The sequence below is a fragment of the Corvus kubaryi genome, unplaced genomic scaffold (genome assembly GCF_017639235.1).
Source record: "Corvus kubaryi isolate FWS band 111438036 unplaced genomic scaffold, C.kubaryi_AGA036_p1.0 37308, whole genome shotgun sequence".
Classification (NCBI taxonomy): domain Eukaryota; kingdom Metazoa; phylum Chordata; class Aves; order Passeriformes; family Corvidae; genus Corvus; species Corvus kubaryi.
Genome location: NW_024581096.1, coordinates 1748687 through 1767071, shown reverse-complemented (window position 1 = coordinate 1767071; position 18385 = coordinate 1748687). Strand labels below are relative to the sequence as shown.

General features: G+C 40.3%; 1 protein-coding gene across 7 annotated transcripts in view; it reads left to right on the top strand.

The window, feature by feature from the left end:
- Window positions 1-18385, top strand: part of MAST4 (microtubule associated serine/threonine kinase family member 4) — a 287435-nt gene that overhangs the window by 144301 nt on the left and 124749 nt on the right. Inside the window, exons 1-2 of one of the 7 annotated variants that reach the window (XM_042028215.1) lie at window positions 12639-12956; window positions 17483-17563. The exons of 5 other annotated variants lie outside the window; for them this stretch is intronic. In XM_042028215.1, coding sequence (XP_041884149.1) covers window positions 12910-12956; window positions 17483-17563 — 128 coding nt within the window. In that variant the 5' untranslated portion in view covers window positions 12639-12909. Of the gene's footprint in view, window positions 1-12638; window positions 12957-17482; window positions 17564-18385 lie in introns of those variants that run through there. One more of the 7 variants, XM_042028219.1, reaches the window with a different exon arrangement.

Below are 18385 nucleotides of genomic sequence, written 5' to 3'. Positions count from 1 at the left end.
AACTTTTATCTACATGGGAAAAAATGTCAAATAGTGATGGTGATGACTTTTTTTGTGTATTTAAAAACTATTCAGATACACAACAATATTCTTAAAAATAACCTGCTTCCCTGGAGAAATAATGCCCAGAAAATGAAGCGGTCAGGCTTTAAAGCCTAATTATATAATGTGTCATTTATCTACTGTTGTTCTGTGACAGCTGTGGTGTCTAAGTAATGTAAAGTGACCAGGTAGCATGTTTCTCCACAGTGTGCTGAGTGTGCTGTGCCCTGTTGGAATTTTGTTTCAGCTACTTAGTCAAGGACAGGACAGGGTCAAGAATGAAAAATAATTTTAAGTAGTTCTTTGTCAAAATACGATCAAACTTAAGCCACAGGGAAAAAGCAAAATTAAATCAGCCTCTAGGGTCAAGCTATGGTTTTGTAGGCATGCTGCAGAATTTCAGGATAGGAGAGTCACATGATTCTTGGTGGAAGCAAAGAAAATCAAGTATCTGGGTGCCTCCAAGCTTTGCCTACAGTAAAAAATGTTTGTACAGTAGGATAGTTTAAAATACTTTTATACATGCAAATAATTATTTTATAACGCATGAGGTTCAACCTGGTTTGAGGGCCAGATCTTGTTGCTAATGGGTTACTGGTGATGTGAAAGCAGGTGCCAAGGTGCTAAAATAACTGAATCTCTACAAAGAAATTGCAGTAAAGATCTCATCAGTTCACTGCTAAAACTTGAATAGTCAACCTGACGAAACACAAGAGAGTAATGGGATGGAGGCCTGACAGATTGGCTATCCTGATGTTCTTGATTGTCCCATGTGACAGTCTGCATCCCTGAGCAGCCTCTTCTGCTTGCAGTCTTTCTCACTGAACTGCTCACTCTCTGTCTGGGTTCTGCCCTTGTATCCTGCTTTACCTGTTGAACCAGGAACTCCTGGTTTTTGGTGGTGTTTCTGGTGGTTTTTGCAGTGTTTCTGTATACTTTGAAGCAGTAAAGCTTACAGTAAGAGTGTACAGAAAACACTAGGGGAATTTAATGGCTGGAAATGTGAGCTGCTGAAGCAAGGGCGTAGTGATATCTGAGCATCAGGGTGGGGTCTAGGAGTAACTTAGTGTGTGAGTGCAGTAATTGTGTGATTAAATTCTGTCTGTCAGTGGCAAATGTGATAGGTGGATATATGCATTTTTAAATCAGCATTGCTTGTGTCTTCTTGTTTGTTTTGTGAACAGAGGTTGCATTCTTAGCGAGTAGAATTATGTCTTTGATTTTGTTCCAGTAAAATTTTAAAATTGTATCACATACACAAAAAGAACAAATGACCATATAACCACCTGTTTTATTCCGCTGCCTGAGAAAGTACTTATGCATTGAGGAAGCTGGCAGAAGAACATTATGTGGGTAATCACTGCTAGTCAGCACAGCTTGAATTTCTAATAGTAAACCTTGAAAACCTGACTTACTGAAGCAGCTTAATGTTCACCATTTTTTTCCCCAGTGTCATTAATTTCAGGAAGTTCCGTTTTCTTCAGTTAACGAATGTCTGAAATTTGTTAAAAAGAATTGTTTGTCTGAAAGGAATTGTTCTGATGAATTGCATGATCTAGGCTGCTGTATGCTGCGCTGATGAATTGAGGGGTTTTTTTGCACTGATGGTGCAAAGTTTTGAATAATCTCTTAATCTACAGAGAGAGCTTCCTGAGGCTCCTAGTGTGCAGCTCCTAGTGTGCACAGATATTTAGCCTCTGTAGGATTGGAACCTTGGATTGGGCTTTGAGAAGAGAGTGCGTGATGGCTTGATGAACCTGTGCTGTGCTTAAAGAATTGTAATGAGAGGTGAGGGTTTGGTTTTATGTTGGTGGTTTGGTTTTTTTGGTTTTTTTTTTGGTTGGTTGGTTGGTTTGTGTTTTTTTTTAATGGAGTTTAAAGGTGAGGTATCGACTACAAATAAATGTTTGGTTTTACGTTAAGAAAAGAAGCACTCAGATTTTTCTGCACAATATGTTTTTTCCTCTGGTGCCAGTAGTATCCCTGTATTCTAAGTATCTGCTCTCAGAAAGAAGGAGGCAGTTGCTGAACATAAGGAATCTGCCTGCCTTGCATTTTCAGTTAGGCATTCTGCCATTACACATTTTCCCTTGAAATTTTTCAGTATTACTGCCATTCCATTATGTAAAGTATAGGCTGACTTTCTACACGTCACGAATCACAATCATAAAATCCCAGTGAGCCACTTCTGTTTTGTCTCAGAGGAGGAGGGAAGTATTTTTTCTCCTCACTCTTTCCTATGAAATACAGACTTGAGCATTTTTTATTACTGTTAGTATTCTAAACCAGTACTGTTGCTTATCATAAAGGACATTAGTGTATTTGTTACTGTCATAGACAGACTTGTAGGTTTTAGAGCGGCCAGATGACAGTGTGGCAGCAGGGCCTCTGTTGGCCATAGCTGGGAGTGTAGCCTGCTCTACTGTTAGGTTGTACTGGCTGTGTCTTTTATATTTTGTGAGCATATGGCATAATGTTTGTGGCTGTGGCCATTTTTGCCCCTACCAGCACTCCTGTCTCTTATCTAAAACTTGTGAATCCTGTTAGATTCTTTCCACCTTACTCTCTGCTGCCTCCCTTCCCCATGGGAGCTACGGGTCATGCTTACTCTCTTAGGAAATTTTGTTGACTGAATGCAGTCCTTTGCATGCTCTGTTTTGCTGGAGGTTTTCCATTTGGCTTTCCAGCCTGTGTGTAATGCCAAGTGCTTTCCTTGCAGGTGTGTTCTCTGGGATAGAACAGTGGAGAGCTGGGGCAGAGGTCCTGAATCAGGTTTAGGCTTGCAGAACTCACTCTGTGGTCATAGTTTTCATATGGGGATAGGCATGCCAAGACCCTGGTTGCCAAATGCTTTGTGTATGGGAGGATGGGCGATGGCTCCTGGGAGTAAACTGAGGGGCAGGCAGCAGGTACAGTTCTTGCAGAGGGGTTGATGGCTCACTGTGAGGCTGGAGCTTGCAGAAACTGAATAGCTCACTTTAGCCAAAAGCATGGACAACAGGAAGGTGGGTGGCTTCTGCAGCAGCCTGAAGAGGAAAGAGGGAGATGGATGGCAGCACGACAGAGCTCTTCTTTTGTGGCTTTGGAGAAGGAAAATATTGAATTGGCGTGATACCGTTCTGTTCCACCAGGGCTAATCAATGAGCTCTGCCTCTGTGTAGTCTTTAACCAGTCTTTGCTCACTGAGACAAGGCAGCAGCCAACCTGGCATTAGCACACATTCCTTCCTTTTATGTGCTCTTCTCTGCTATCTCTGTCCTCTTGTCTTATCTCCCAAATATTGTAGGGTTTCTGCTTCTCTGTCACATTTTTGCCTAGCAAGCCAGTCAGGCTTAGACCTGTGAGGTGTGTTTTAACAGATCTCACAGGCATGTGAAAAGTTTAGAAAGGGTGCTGGGGATAAGTGGATCCGCATTATTGCCGTGCTTGTCTGAAAAGGGTAGCAGATAACTACCACAGGGAGCAAGTGGATCTAAAAGGCTGACACAGGGAGTTTCTTACTTTATATTCATTGTGTGTTGACTGCCACAGTGCAAAAGGCAGTGTAATTGCATATAATCACATTTCCTCAAATCCCAGTGGCTTCACTCATGAATGTTTAGTGTGGTCATGCCCCTAAGCAGTGAAGGCAAGCATGCTGTTTGATACAAACACGCTACTGCAGGTGCTCCTAACATGGGGATGAGTGTGTTGCTGGAAGCCAGTAACTTCCTGCTGTTCTAGCCTGAATGGAAAAGTTCTCTTTAGCCTTTGTAGAAGTTGTGCAGGGAACATAGACATTGGGAATGCTTTTTTCCCCTCTGCTACATGGTACTACTTTGCTGACAGGTGACTGGACACATACCCCACTTCAACACAGCATGTGGTGGAAACAGGATTAAATCAGCCATGTTTACGTTCATGCGTAGGTATGGCCTTGAGACCCAGCCTCATCCGTTCTGTGATTCTTCTTGAGTATCATTGAGATGCTGCTGAAAATGAGCTTTTACAGATCATTGTAGTATTTTGTGAATTCTTGTTTCCTAGATTCTCCTTGGAGACATGTAAAATGTTTTAATTTGCATTTAAAAATATGGCTGTTTTTACAGTTGACGTACCTGTCAGAAGTACTAAGAATATACCCACATATATTCAGAAAGCTTTTAGATTCTTGCTTTATACATCACAACTTTGCTGGCTTTTTTTAAAGCCAAGTTTTACCAGTAAGCCATACCAGCAAATGTGTCTTGGTGGGGTGAAAGCATGTGAGACATTGCCACTTTTGAGAGCTTTTTGCTGTGTTGCTTGTAGGGTAGAAACACTAAGCAGGAAATTACACTGGGCTGCAGGTGTAATGAACCTGGTTGACTGGCTTTAGTCATTATTTTTCATTAGTGACCTAGGTGATAGAACAGATGGTGTTTATGAAGTTTGCAGCAGACAACAAGCTGGGAAGAATGCAAGTATATTGGAGAACAGTATGGGGTTCCAAAATCTTTCTGACAACCTGGAAAAAATATACCAAGTAAAATAGAACTTCTTACTCCTACAGAAAATACTCTGCTTTTCAAATGCAAGGTAGTTGAATAGGTGTTAGTTTGCAGAAGAGATCTGTGAGGTTTAATGTACGACAGTTGCTGTTGGGGGGCAGTGGGTATCTTGTGCTGGGAAGCTGATACTTTGAGCTGTAAAGCATGCAGCATTATTCTATCCCACAAGGAACTTACAAGGCCTTATATTGGAGTGCTGTGTGTTGAGGTGGATCAGCTGGAAACAGATGACAACTATCAGCTGCTTTGAATATGTGACGTCGTATACGGAAAAATATTTACCATGCTGGGGTTATTTATTTTTGAGAAGGGAAAGCTGAGGGTTGTTCATGAAAGTCTTCCAGTGTGTGGATATCTGCCATGAGTGGGAAGTAAAAGTGTTTTCTGTGTTATTGGGGTGTACAGCTAGATGTAGTATGTTTAAATTGGAACGAGGGGGATTCATCTCAGACACAGTTGAAGCAGTGTCTGAACAATGAAGCAGAGGAGTCCGTACCTGGGAGTGTTGTGAAATCGCTATCAGTTTTTAAGAACAGATGAGACAAACATCTGACTGGAGCAATAGGGATATTACAGGTATAATGTACCTCTCTTGGGGAAGGAAAATAGGATCGCTTGACTCTTCTAGCACTCTTTATAAATTGTCATTACGTCCGTGGGATTATATGCCCAAACTTTCTGCTGAAACTTGATTCCATATATTAAGTGTTTGCTTTCATGGAAGAAAATACTGTCTCATGACAGACAACATTAATCATTTGTACTCTTCTGTAATGACAGAATTCCCTGTAGAAATGTTTAAACAGCTTTACGTAAGCATAAGACAGATCAACAAAAAGGACACAAACTTCAAACTTCTTGAGGCTTATTTTTTGGGAAAGACTCTTTCAGCTGCTCACCTCCATTTGGAGCACTTGCCTGCTGCTCTTTGTCTAATGACAAGACAAAGAGAGAACCAAAAAGAGAACCAGAAGGTGAACTAAAAAAAAAACCCTAAAAATTGAAGCATACATGCGGTGGCCTTACAGAATTGTTGGGGAGACTATTCTGCAGGCATATATATATGTGTTCGTGTGCATGATAGGGCCTTGATAAGGAATCAGTTATCAACCAGCCAAAACAGAGCTTGGTAACTGTGTAGGTGCATATTAGTTGTTGAGAGATGGGTGTAAGGTTTTGGGAGAATCCAGCTGCAGACTGGACTATGGAATAATGAAATTTCCTGTTTGTGCTTAACTTTTTGAAGGAGATATTCAGATACCATCATGATCTTTAAAAACTATTCAATAGATGGTTTTTATGTTTTCGAGGTTTTTTACATTTTCATTCTTTGGATGAAAAGGTACATACAGGAAAGTTAAATGGCATCAATTAGCACTGAAATATAGCTTAAATGAAGACTAGATAAACAAATGCTCATTAGAAGCCTGGGTTTGGCTTATCCCTGTGTAACAAGGGTCTTGACTTTAAAAAGAACAACTGTTTAAACCTTGTGTAATGTAGAACTCTTCAGAAAGTAGATCTATTTTTGCCTCTAATTTTTTAATGCTTTTTTTTTTCCTTGAAAGGCCGTGCAGATTGAGACCATAATTATTACTAACATCTAATTTCTCAAGCTTTTTACAGTTTTAGTATTAGCTTAAAGTCCTTTGACATGAGTATTAGTTAAGCTATTTTTATTGCTTCCTAATTTTTGTTTTAATTTTTTTTTATTCTTACAGCATGTGAAATATGCTAGGAGATAGTCCAAATCTGAAGTAGCCACTTGTCTTGGTTTGAAAGACAGTTGTCTGCTAAGGAAAGGCAGGGGCCCCCCTTGGAATGGCAGATGCAACCCCTCCCCCTTCCCTCCGAGTTATTATAATTTTGAAATCAAGGGGCTTTCAGGCAAAGATATGAGGAACAGGAATAACAGTTCTTTACTATTATATATCTATATGTGTATAACCAGTCAAACAAACAACAACAACTATGGCAGTAACAGCAAACAATCCCAAACCCAGTCCCAGCCTTCTCAGCTGTCAGGCCCTTTCCCCTCGGGTGCAGTTCCGCTCACAGCCGGCAGGGGCGCTGGCGGCTCCCGGTGAGCAGGGCAGGTGCGATGGTTCCCCCGCGGCTGCAGGGGGCGCTCCGGAGCGAGCTCGGGGAGCACGCGGCACCGGTGCCCTGGGATCCCGGGAAGGGATGGAACAAAGGCTGCACAAACCCCTGGGCAGCCGATCCCGGTGTCCGGCCGGACCCTCGGGAACAGCAGGCTGGAACGGCAGGGACGAGCACAAATCCCGGATGGCAGACGAGGTGTATCCAAACGGGGAACCCCCCGGAGGTCTGGGCAGGCCAGGGCGAGCACGGCTACAACGCGGCAAAGGCTCGAAGCAACGGCGGGGCAGGGTGGCCACGGCCCGGCTCCCAGCAGGGAGGGAAGGCGGGCTGGGGATCCTGGGGCTTCTCTAGCAGAAGGAAAAGCAGCCCAAGAAAGCAGCCTCCCTCTCTGTCCAAATGCTGGAGACTGACTGCCCACACACCCAGGTGAAACAAAAGAGTAGCCAGATGCGCCCCACCCCGCAGCCACCTCTTTTGTTTTTCTTAAGTACCCAGCCATTTGTCCCCCTAGCACCATGTATGGTGAAAATTCCTTTAAAGGAAAAAAAAACCCCAGGAGAGCTCCTAAAACCCCAACACTGCTCTGGGAGTTTGCCGTTAAAAAAAAAAAAAAAAAAATGCAAAGGGTATGCTGTGCCATTGTATTGATTTTGTATGGAATGTTATTTTTGAGCTTTCAGAGGCAGGTGCAAAAGTGATGCTGCCTTGTTGAGGGAGATGGGAGACTGATGGAATACGAGGAAGGCTACTTTAACAGATTGATTTAGATGGCACCTCTTGCTGGTGTCATCTATGGTAATAGTTCAGGTGATATTTAGACAAAGAATAGGGAACTTTTCCTCTCGTTTTTTGGCAGGTACCTTCATTATTGTTATGTGTCTTCTGAGCTCTCAAAGTTGCAGGACCAGTCAATATGAGTCCTGTTTTAACTAAAATGCATCTGTTCTGCACACGAGGAGGCTATCCTGGCTGTAAGGAAAGTTCAAGACTTTAACCTGTTGAAACTCACTGTGGAAGAATGGAAGTGAGTGATGTTGCAGACAGATTTTGCTGGATCTTGGCTGGTCGATCTTTATTGATTCCTTTTGTCTGCAATATTTTTGGATCAATGGTTTTAGTTAAGATTTTCAATGTGACAACCCGTTGCTGGCTTAACTTACTAAGGAGGTCTACACAGCAGTTCCATTATTTCTAATGTTTAATTAACATTGCTAATAAACACATTCTTTTGATCCATTCTGTTTTTTAATACAGACAATACCATAGAGATATCAGCAGAATATACAATTAATTTATAAAAAGTTATTAAAACATATTTGAGTTTAATAGACTGCTTTTTGGAACTATAATTTTAAAACAACTCCCTTGCAGAATAGTGAGAGTTAAAGCCCTGAGTAGACACTGGCATGTTTTGCAAGACCACTTAGTCTTTTACTGTGTATTCCAGTGACACATTAGTAAAATGTGTTATTGTAAATTGCTTACTGGTGTCAGATTTATGGATATGCCTGTAAATGTCAATAGATCCATGATGTTGAAACTTAACAGGACTTAGGGCTGTATGGGTTTGTCTAGTGTGTCATTCTGTCGTGGCGTACCAAACAGTCATGCCCCTACCCTGGGAGCTCATAGTGCTATGTGCTGGCATGTATTGAACACAGATAACCCAGGGACATGCAGGCTCTACCAAAGTCTGCCCATTGCCCTGCAGTGACAAGGAATTTATTTCTGCATGCCATGCTGAGCCCATTGTGCAAACTGAGCTTTTGGGTGTGAGCGAATGCAGACACTTTCTGTCATTCACATCCACTTCCTCCCTTCCCCAGGGAAACCAACAGGACAGCCAGCCTCCTCCTCGTGATGTAATCTGACCAAGATGAAATATTCCTTGCAACTGCAAATTGGGCAGTTATTGTGAGTTACAGCATATGAACAAGACATACCAGACAGGGATCTAAGGAAAAGGATTGCTTTCACCATCTGGTATTGCTTCCTTAGCTGTGACCTCTCTCAAATACTTGTGGGGAAACTAGGAAGTAGCCAAATAACCCTGAATAAACTGGCCAGTTAGATCAATATGAAGAACACTTTCTGGTGCTTTCTGGCAGATAGCTAAAGGATGAGGTTTGCTTTATACACGTTGTGTTGGTCAGTCTGTTGACTGAGGCAAAGGTAACAAATGGGAAGATTTGTATTTCAGACATTTTTGTGTGTAGTTATAATATGCCCAGCCATGCTGTGTTGATAGAATGCAAAAATAGGTTGGGTGTGTGTTTTTTACCCCATTTATCTTGTGCTGTGTTTTGTGTCTCACTGATGCCAAGAGGCAGTGTTGCACTCAACTGCTTCTGCATCATTCCTGCTAGAACTTCTTTATAAACTATGGTGCTCAAAGTGAAGCAGCTGTGCTTGCTGGAAATCCATGAATGTCTGAGTGGATGTGCTAAACAGATTAGATGACAGAAATTCAGGTGAAATGATCTTTTTTTTAAGGACTATGACAGAAAGGTGTCATTATTCTTTGAGAGTTGATTACTAACCCTTGAATACCTTTGGAAAACATTAGCCAAGAGGGTATGCAAGAACCAAAGGATGCACTGACTTGTTAATTATCTTAGTGTAATTGTTGTTAAATGTTACAGAATAATGAAAGCCAGTGGCATCTGCACTGTTAATGGTATTATTCTGTTACCATTATTTAAGGGGAAAAAGCAAGAATAGTCAACCTCTGCAGAAGAGAGGGGCCTTGAAAGCATATAATATTAACAACTGTGCTATCTTTCTGGTTTGTGTTTCAAGAAAATAAATATTCCTCTGTGCTTTTCTGGTTTTGCTGGGTTTTAATCAGGTGTCTGAGATTACCAAACCAGAAAGACCTCACTAAAGATGTATATGAATAATGTGAGCCATGTTTTCTTATATTGTACTTTTAAAATTGCTTTTCAAGCTCTTAAACTAGCTAAGAGGATACCAGGGTTTGCATTTGTGAAGGAATACAATGCTTACAGTCCTTCAGTTCTGTTAGTGACTTTTTGTTTGGAAGTCTTTCCAGATGAGAAATTTTCTTTAACAGAAGTTGTGTCAACATAGGCAGCATCTGCCAGAATTTTCAGGTTAATCTACATTTAGCTTTTGTAGTACAATAAGCCTTCTTTTTAACTTCCGCTTCCTTCCTCAACTCTGTGTTGGTGAGATGAAGTCTAAGAAGTGCAAAATTAAGAGCAAACAGATGTTTTGATCAAAGTTGAAGTCAGCTTTTACTTGCAAGGCTTTATCTAGTTAAATTGCTGCAGTTTTTTACCCCCAGATGCATGAAGCAGATCCCGCAAAAACTGTAAGACTGCAACAGTGAGAAAAATTTGGTCTTGTACTCTGGATTCATCTCTCTTTTTCAGTAAATCACAATTTTCTAAACTTCTGTCTGGATCAGGCAAAATGTATAGGAGAAGAATTTTCAAACTCAGGCTATAGCTCAATCTCAGTTTAGAATAATTTACCTTTTATGTAATGTGAGGTGCTTGCATGAGTCAGCTCAGGAAAGATTTGTCATGGTCACAAAAGAGCCCTTAGATGCAATTGTTTAAGTGCCCATACCCGACTGCCAGTCCCACTCAGTTTCCTTTTAGACAAGACAAGCTGTTAATCTTATCTTCTGCAGGTAAAATGAACTAAATGCCCAACTGTTATGTTTCACAAAGTAGTGTTTAGTGACAGACTACTCCTTTGCATGTGGAGGAAAAGACAAACAAAAAAAAGGCCTTTGTTGTGGACTTCTGTTCACCTCAGCATTAAAATTGGCCTTATGGAAGTAGTGTGTAAAATTTGTATTGCAATTTTGATGGAGGCATGCCTTCACCTCAAGAGCTTGTTCTTTTGCTGTTTTGTTTACAGAAATACTTCTGGTGCCATCCTGATTAAGTGGAGTTGGCTGTCCTCCTCAACGTGTTAATGCTGTCTCCTATTCTTTGTGCCTTCAATGAAAATATAACAATTTTATAGAACAACAAATAGTACTTTGGTGTTATATGTGCATGTGCTTACATAGCTAACAGAATGGAGCACTAAACTAAAGGTTAGTATGCACAAAGTTAAACCCTTGAACATCATTTAATGCTTAACTTAAACTGTACATATCTGGTGTGCACACAGTCACAGTTAACCCGTCAGATTTTTCTATCTCCATTAGAAACAGAACTTTTCAGCAACTGAGGAAGTATTATGTACAAAAGATATTTTTATCACAGGATTTTTATGAGAACAGATCTTGGTTTGAGAGGTGCTGAGCAATGGGAATAGGGTGCTGCCTGTTCTTGGTAGCAGGGGGAGAGCCAGGAACCTTTGTCTGTACTATCCCATACTCTGTTACTCTCATGTTGAATTTTTGTTCTTAAAAGGTTGTCTCCAAACTCACAATGAAAAGGCATGGGCAGCTTCACCGGATAGTTTGAGTGTCAGAGTTGTTTGATTGTTGGACAGTTGATTCTTCTACTGTGTTTTTCAATTTTGAGAATATCTTCAAAAATTGGTGTTTTGCTTGTGTATCTGAGTAAAATGTGAAAAACCTGTCTGAAAGTGCTGTTCAGAGTTGGGCACCCAGCTGATCTTTATGCCCTTGCACATCTTGCATTCACCCATTGTGGTCAGCAAGCCTGAATTTAACTTCTTAGATTTCATTCTTTCTCTTTCTTTTGGGAGGTAGGAGAATATAGAATTACTGAGATTGCTTACAGGATACTTGCTGGGACCTCAAGTTAATATTCAGAATCTAGGTGTCTGTTATGTTTTAAAAATTCAAATGCATAGTTCTGTTTATCCTTTAGGTTTGTTTTCAGTGTCTTAAATGAAGGCTCCAGGTAATACATAACGTAAATTTAAAATACCTTTAGTAGAAATATGTAGGAGACATAAGAGATGTAATTGAGAATTTAATTATTCTTTTTTAATGTGTGGTTCAAAGAGCAGTCAGGTTCACCAAATCCAGTTCAGCAGTTTCCATAACTAGAAGATTTCCCTCTGTGTCTGAAACCTCGTACCTGTGAGCTCACTAATTTCTTCCAAAATTAAGCTAAGGACCCAAAAAGCAGCAGCTTCATCTGGTCCTGTATTTTGACTCATCTGTAGAAATTGCACAGAGCAGGTCCAGAGCTCTGGCAAAAAATAAAATAATGTGGTTGACTTTATTGTATTGTGTACAGGAAATGTAGGTGGGTGAGATAAAAGATTCTAGCTCCTAAAGTACTAAAAATAAGTACTTGCACTTTGCTTTTCCTGGTCTTGTATAGAGCATTGAAAGATTGCTAATCCTCATGAAACAATTCACAGTATTTGTTTTTTAGAATTGTAATCTCAGAATAAGAGAGAGTACATAAAAGAGGAATATAATTCAATTATACCCAAAATCCCACATAGCAGCACTGATCTAAAACTGTATAAAGTGTTGTGTAGTCATTTACTTTTAAATGATGCTACCTGTAATGCTGAAATTAATACACTTTTCTGCAATTTCTAGGTTTGGCTCTCACCCTTAATATAAACTATAAATGATTTCCCTTTAAAATTCAGGTGCAGATGTGACAGAGAACTGAATGATGACTTCTCCTTTTGTATTAACCTTTGTGTTACATGAATGTATTTGTTCTCAAAAGCCTTGGCCATTAATTTTCTCCATTAAAGGAGAAGCGCCTATTTTTCATTCAGCAGTTTGCTGTTCTATTACTGCAGAAACTGTTTACCACGGAAAGGGGTAATGTGACTTAAAGAAGATGGCTCAATCCTATTTGGCACTATCGGAGGGGGTGGCGGATGTTGGACATTTGCCGAGAGAAACTGTGTTAAGCATAGCGTCTGTTTTGCGCGGTGGGCTGGCGTAGCCAGGGGGACCACTCCATCCTCTGAGGTGCAGCGTGTGTGTGTCTCTGTGTGTGTGTGCGTGTGCCGGCGCAGTGGTTGCTGCTGCGGAATTCCGGGGATGAATTACTTGATGTGCACAACTGAAGGTGCCGTTCGCTCCGCTAAAGCAGTGCGGCGTGTGCTGCCACTAACCTGAGAGAGGCAGCCTGCAGCTCTTCGTGACAGCTCGAGGTGGAAGGACCCCAACTTGCGGTCCTCCCCCCCTCTCCCAAGGGATCCTTAGTCCATTCCTTTATAGTGGTTCATTTGGCTCTCTGTCATCGCCAGAATGCTGCCCGTGAATGTGTGTCATGATTTCAATAGAGTGTGGTAACACATAACAGCAATGAAAGCCCAGCGGGAGAGGCTACAAATTCCAGGGCTGACCTTGGAGTAAGTATTGTCTGTCTTTAATATCTTAATGGTTTCTGCATGATGCTGGCTTTTGTGCAGTCAGGAGCTTTTAACATACGTTTGTGCTGACAGCCTGGGAGCACTGCAGCTCCAGGTTGAAGGAACATGTTTTCAATGCATTGCAGTTGGTTTCAGCAAATGTGTGAGCCTGGAGCCAGGATATTGCAGTGTGTTTGGAAAAAAAGCCTTTCTGCATATTTAAAGTTACTGAATCTCAGTGCATGAAGCGTCCTGTCAGTTTGTAGGGGAAGAATCTGTCAGTAGGCCATGGTGTCTGTCTTTCTCTTCAGCTCTCTGTTGGTTTTTGTTTATCCTGGTGCTGGCTTTTAGAAAGGCCTCTTTCTGTGCTGAATAATAGAGAGCACTGCAAGAAATTGAAGCATTATAAAAATGCTGTTTGTGAAAATTCATCAGGAGCAAGGCGTATTTTACATACGTAACTGCACTAATGACCTGTATTGACATTCTGGAGGATTCCTGATAGTTTCTGCAGTAAGTATGTTTACCTAATTTAGCAATGTGTTTACTTGTACTTGCTTAAAACTGATTAACTAATTTGTGTGCTTTCAGCTATTTAGAGAGTAGCTAAATGAAAACGTGTAATTTTGATGTATAGTGATAGTAAGTATAGGCTTTTCTTCATAAATGCCAGCATATGTTTATCCAAGATATGTTAGTCAAAGCCAAGTTTTTATTTCTATACATACATACATACATACCTACCTGTAGTCTACACTAACATGTCAGGTATGTATGTATGCATGTTACAGCCACCATGGGAACTTGCTAATTTTACCTAGGTAAATTGATACGGTTACGTCAGATCCTTTAGTATTCCCTGGGACTGCCCCATTCTTGCTGGATTAAAAAAAAATCCAACAAAACCCTGAATGCTGCAGATGCATGCGGTGAAGTTATTTAGCTATGAAAGGTATTACCTCAGCATTTGCCATGTGTTAAAGACAGGGCTGTAGGTAAGTGTGCAGCGTAGCAAATAATTTATTCTAATAATCAAATGAAGGTGACAGAGCACTTTATTCCAAGGAACAAATGTAGATGTCATACTGGTTCCCCAGAACTACATTTGTGAAATGTCTCAGAAATTCTGCATTTCAGTCAGGCATCCTCTGGTAAGAGCAGTGTGTGTTAGCTGTGGGCAGGCTAACCTCTAGATATTTTTCTGAAAAAACCAGCATTGCTAATTTCTCATGAGTTTTGGAGGAGGGGTCTTATCAGAGATCTCATTAAAATGGTTCCCATGAATAATTGATAATTATACTTTTTTTGAGATGTGGCAATTTAAATATTTTAAAATCAATCTTCACTGAATTATGTAATCATCATGTGAGAATAACATCACTAGCTGCAAAGGACGAAAAAGGATTCATGTTTTTTTAACGTGTGTGTGTGCTTTTGTAATATGAGGTAATTGTTTACTTCTTCCTCCTTTTTCACACTAACCCAACATAATTACACTTGCTTTGCCATATTTTTAAAATATTTAAAACTTACAAAATTAATAGTTACATTTTAAATTTAATATTGATCATTGTTTTGCTGAAATGTTGTCTGGATATATTTACTTTTTCCATATATTAGAATTTCTTTTGCCATCACCCTTGCTACTTTTTGAACTTGATTTACTTGTAGAGAAAAGAAAATATCATATTTTGGTTGCTGGCACATAATGATTTCCATAGAGTCATTCTCTCATGATTTGCCAGAGTTGAGTCAATGCAGACTTAAGTCATGTCTCCCAAATTGTTAATTGCAAACATTTAAAGAAGAGCATATCTGGGGGGAAAAAAATCCAATTTGTTCCTTGCACCCTGAGTCTCATGAATTTTCTTTCAGTAAAGTTTAAATGTTGGGACTAGAATTATGTTGTCTCCCTGAGAAACAAGTACAGTCTGTCTACTTTATATTCATTACTTGCAAAAAGCTGTTTGAAAGAATATTAAATCCAAAATAAAGCATTCCAAATTTAGTAAGTGTAAGAAGTAAGGCTGCCTGTCATGCACTGTGATAATTTGTTTTAGCAGGTTTTTGTAGGTCTTAAAAAAGCAAAGCTGAAGAGCAAGTTCTGTAGAAGAACTGAATTGACACACCAGTATCATCACTCGGTAGGAATTTTTAGATCCGTAGTACTAGCACATCTGATACTGGATGCCCTCAGAGTCTGTGCTATTACTGAGACTCTGATGTGTTACAGTAGTGAAAATGAGGAAGAATACGAGTAGCTACTAGCCAGTGCAAGACTTCCACTTGCTGTTTGTGAGTCATCCACTAGAGGAAGGGCGATGTCCTTTGCCATCGGGTATCTGTAGGGTTTGTTCACAGCAGAGTGAATTAGGGATCTCAGTATGGGGTTTGAAGTTAATATATTCTTCTTACTCAATTCCAGAGTTGCTTTCTTCATCTACTTTTAACTATTCTGGCTGTAGGAGATTTCTTGTCCCCAGTTGTTACTCGGTAGCAGTCCCCTTGCTCTCTCTTTGCTGCAGCCCATGGCTTTTGGCTAGCTGGTGCCAGTTCTCTTCTTCCTCCACCTGGACTATCTTTGGATCAGTTCCAGCTTCCCCTTGCTGCTTCTGGTCCTGATGGAAGCTGGTGGTGGTCTGCATCACCTGCCTCTGTCCACATCTTACCTTGCAGTGCTCCCTGGAACAGCAGTGCAAACACTGACGGTGCAGCACAGGATCGTTTCCCAGCCTACAGTCAGTGAGGGCCAAACTGACACATGGACAAAAGGGGGACAACTGGGGACAAACTACCAGCTCTGCTGCACCAGACCAACCGGCAGTGGAGATGGAAAGATAGTGCAAATAAAGCGTAGAAGTACAAAAACACTTTTTATAAGTCTGTACTTTACCGATCGTACAGAAACAATGATCCTTCCAGTGCATGTTGTGGCAGGTTAGTGCAGTGTAGTACAGATTGCCTCAGTGGAACAGCAGAAATCTGTTTGTCCACATCTTTTTTTGCAGGCCTGCATGGGCTGACTGGTATTAACCTGGGTTCAGTTTAGCCATTTTCAGAGTGATATATTGAGCCATTGGCTCTTAATGGATCTTTTCAGCTTAAAGGTACAGTCGTGCTAGCGCAGGTAGTCTACAGCTGAAAACAAACTAGTGTGTTCTCAGCTACTGGTGGTGCTCTTCTGTGTGCCTAATTCAGAGATCATGAAGGCACAGCCAGCAGCCAGAGGAATTCACCCGTATGCAGTAGCCTTGTCAGAAATTACCAGCAGGCGCATCCTTGTCTCAGTGTGCATGTTCCCTGCCAAACTTTGTGCCCTCTCCAAGGCATCTCAAAAAGGAAAAGTTGCGAAAATGTGCAATCCCAAAACTGTATTCCTAATCTCTTCTAGAAGCAGTAGTGCTCTCCTGCTGAAATGTTCGGAAAAAACCTGAATCCGGTACCCACCTTGAAAGGTTTTGAAGGCAATGTATTAAAATTTGGCAGTGTTACGCAGTTGAAAATATGAACTGGACCTAGCTGTGCTTAGCATATTGGCCATCTGCATCTCCACAAGACAGGAGTGCTAGCATTGGCTGGCTGCAAGGGTCTGGTACAAAGCAGAACAAATCTTTATGAAGATGAGCTGAAAAAAGTTCCCCACAAGCTTCTGCCGTGCTCAGTCTGCACAGGGTATTTTTTGTTTTTGACAGGTAGCTAAGGAAATTGCAGTGAGAGGCATGCTATAAGCATGCTTTTTAAAAGAAGCTTTCGTGCGAGTTTTATGGGGAAATGTGCATATGATAGCATGAGTATATTTTAAAATAGCATCTCTGAAGTCTGGCAGTGGCCAGCTGTTTTATTGAGAAACCTTTTGAGTGGAGATGCACTTGAGGCAACTTCTTGAAGACACCTTTGAAGTCAAATGCTCAAGTAAGGGTTTTATGGATGAATCGTTTATATCCATATTTGATAACGTAGAAGAAGAACTTGGCATTTGTGAGGAAACATTTCATAATGAAATTGCTGCTAACTGGAGTGCTTGTAATTTTTAGTAAGTGTGCGAATTTTAGGCTCTCAGACCGGAAATTTTTTATTAAAATTTTCATATTGCTGATGAAAGATTATCATCCATTTTAGTTTTCCTTTTGTTTTAATAAATCTTATTTGCATATAAAAAACTTAAACCCCTCCCCCCCCCAGATTTTTTAAGAGGAAAAAAGCACCCCAGTTACATATTCTGTTTGGTTACATGTCTAAAACAAGTTACCATTTTTCACCACTCTTGGGACTTCGTACACAAGTATTGTTCCTGGAGGAGGTCTAGTGTAGTCAAGCATATACATCAACACCAGTTCTCATATTTATTTTTATTTATATCAATTTCATCTTAAGTCAAAACCTGTGTGGCTACTGTCAATCACTTCATTCAGGAGGATGGTCATGTTTTGGTTCTAACCAAAACTTCTTTCATAATTCCTACGCTAAAACATGCGACTCTTGCTAAACCTTCTGTTCACTAGAGATGACATTATTTTAACTTGCAGTCTCACCCCAAGGAGCCTGAGCCCAACCCCAACAAGCCCCTGCAGTCCATGCAGTCCTCTGTTCGCTTTTCATTTTTGGAGGTAAGCAAGTAAACTTCCATTGTTGATGTTTTCTTCTGCATCCAAAACCTAATGATCAAAACATATTGCAAAAGGAAAATTGAAAAAAAAAATTAAGTATGTCTCTGCAATCCAAAATACATTTTACTTGACCAGCTGCTGTTCTGAAGGTAAGTATTTTATGGAAAAAAACCCAAGATAGTCCATATTTTGAGACCTAGTACAGAGACTTGAGATATTGATGTGTAATTCTGTGTTGCTTTGACTGCTTAGGAGTGTATCTGAAATTTTATGGTTTGCTTCCTGTGATCATACCTCAGATTGCATTCTGTTGTGTGAGAAGTTTAAGGTGAGTTCAGAAGTGAGGGTGATTCATGAAACACGTGGTTATTTTTTGCTTAACTGAGGGTTAATAGTGTGCTTAGTGAGTTGAGTGATTCAGAAGATTGGTAGGACTGTTTTGTCCTCAGGACTAGGAGGATTTTAAGCTATACTTCTATTTCAGTAATGTTCTAGATAAGCCCTTACAGCCACATAAAACATCCTTTTCACCCACTTCTTTCTTCTCCCAAGTTTTTTCATAAGAATAATTTTTTTTGGTACTTGTCAGAAAGGTAGTTACCTTCATGAGATCAGAAAATCATTAAGTGATAAAAAATACTTTGTAATCCTTCCTTTTATGTAAAATTTTAATAAATAGTAATTGATGGATATTTCTGATACAGAAAGACTTTTTTTTCTTCCTTATTTTCTTTTTAATGCAGAAAGTTAAATTGCTTGTCAGGGATCTCAGAGGTGTCAGTCACTGAGATTCTGCTCCATAGGGAAAGTAGTTTTTAAGAT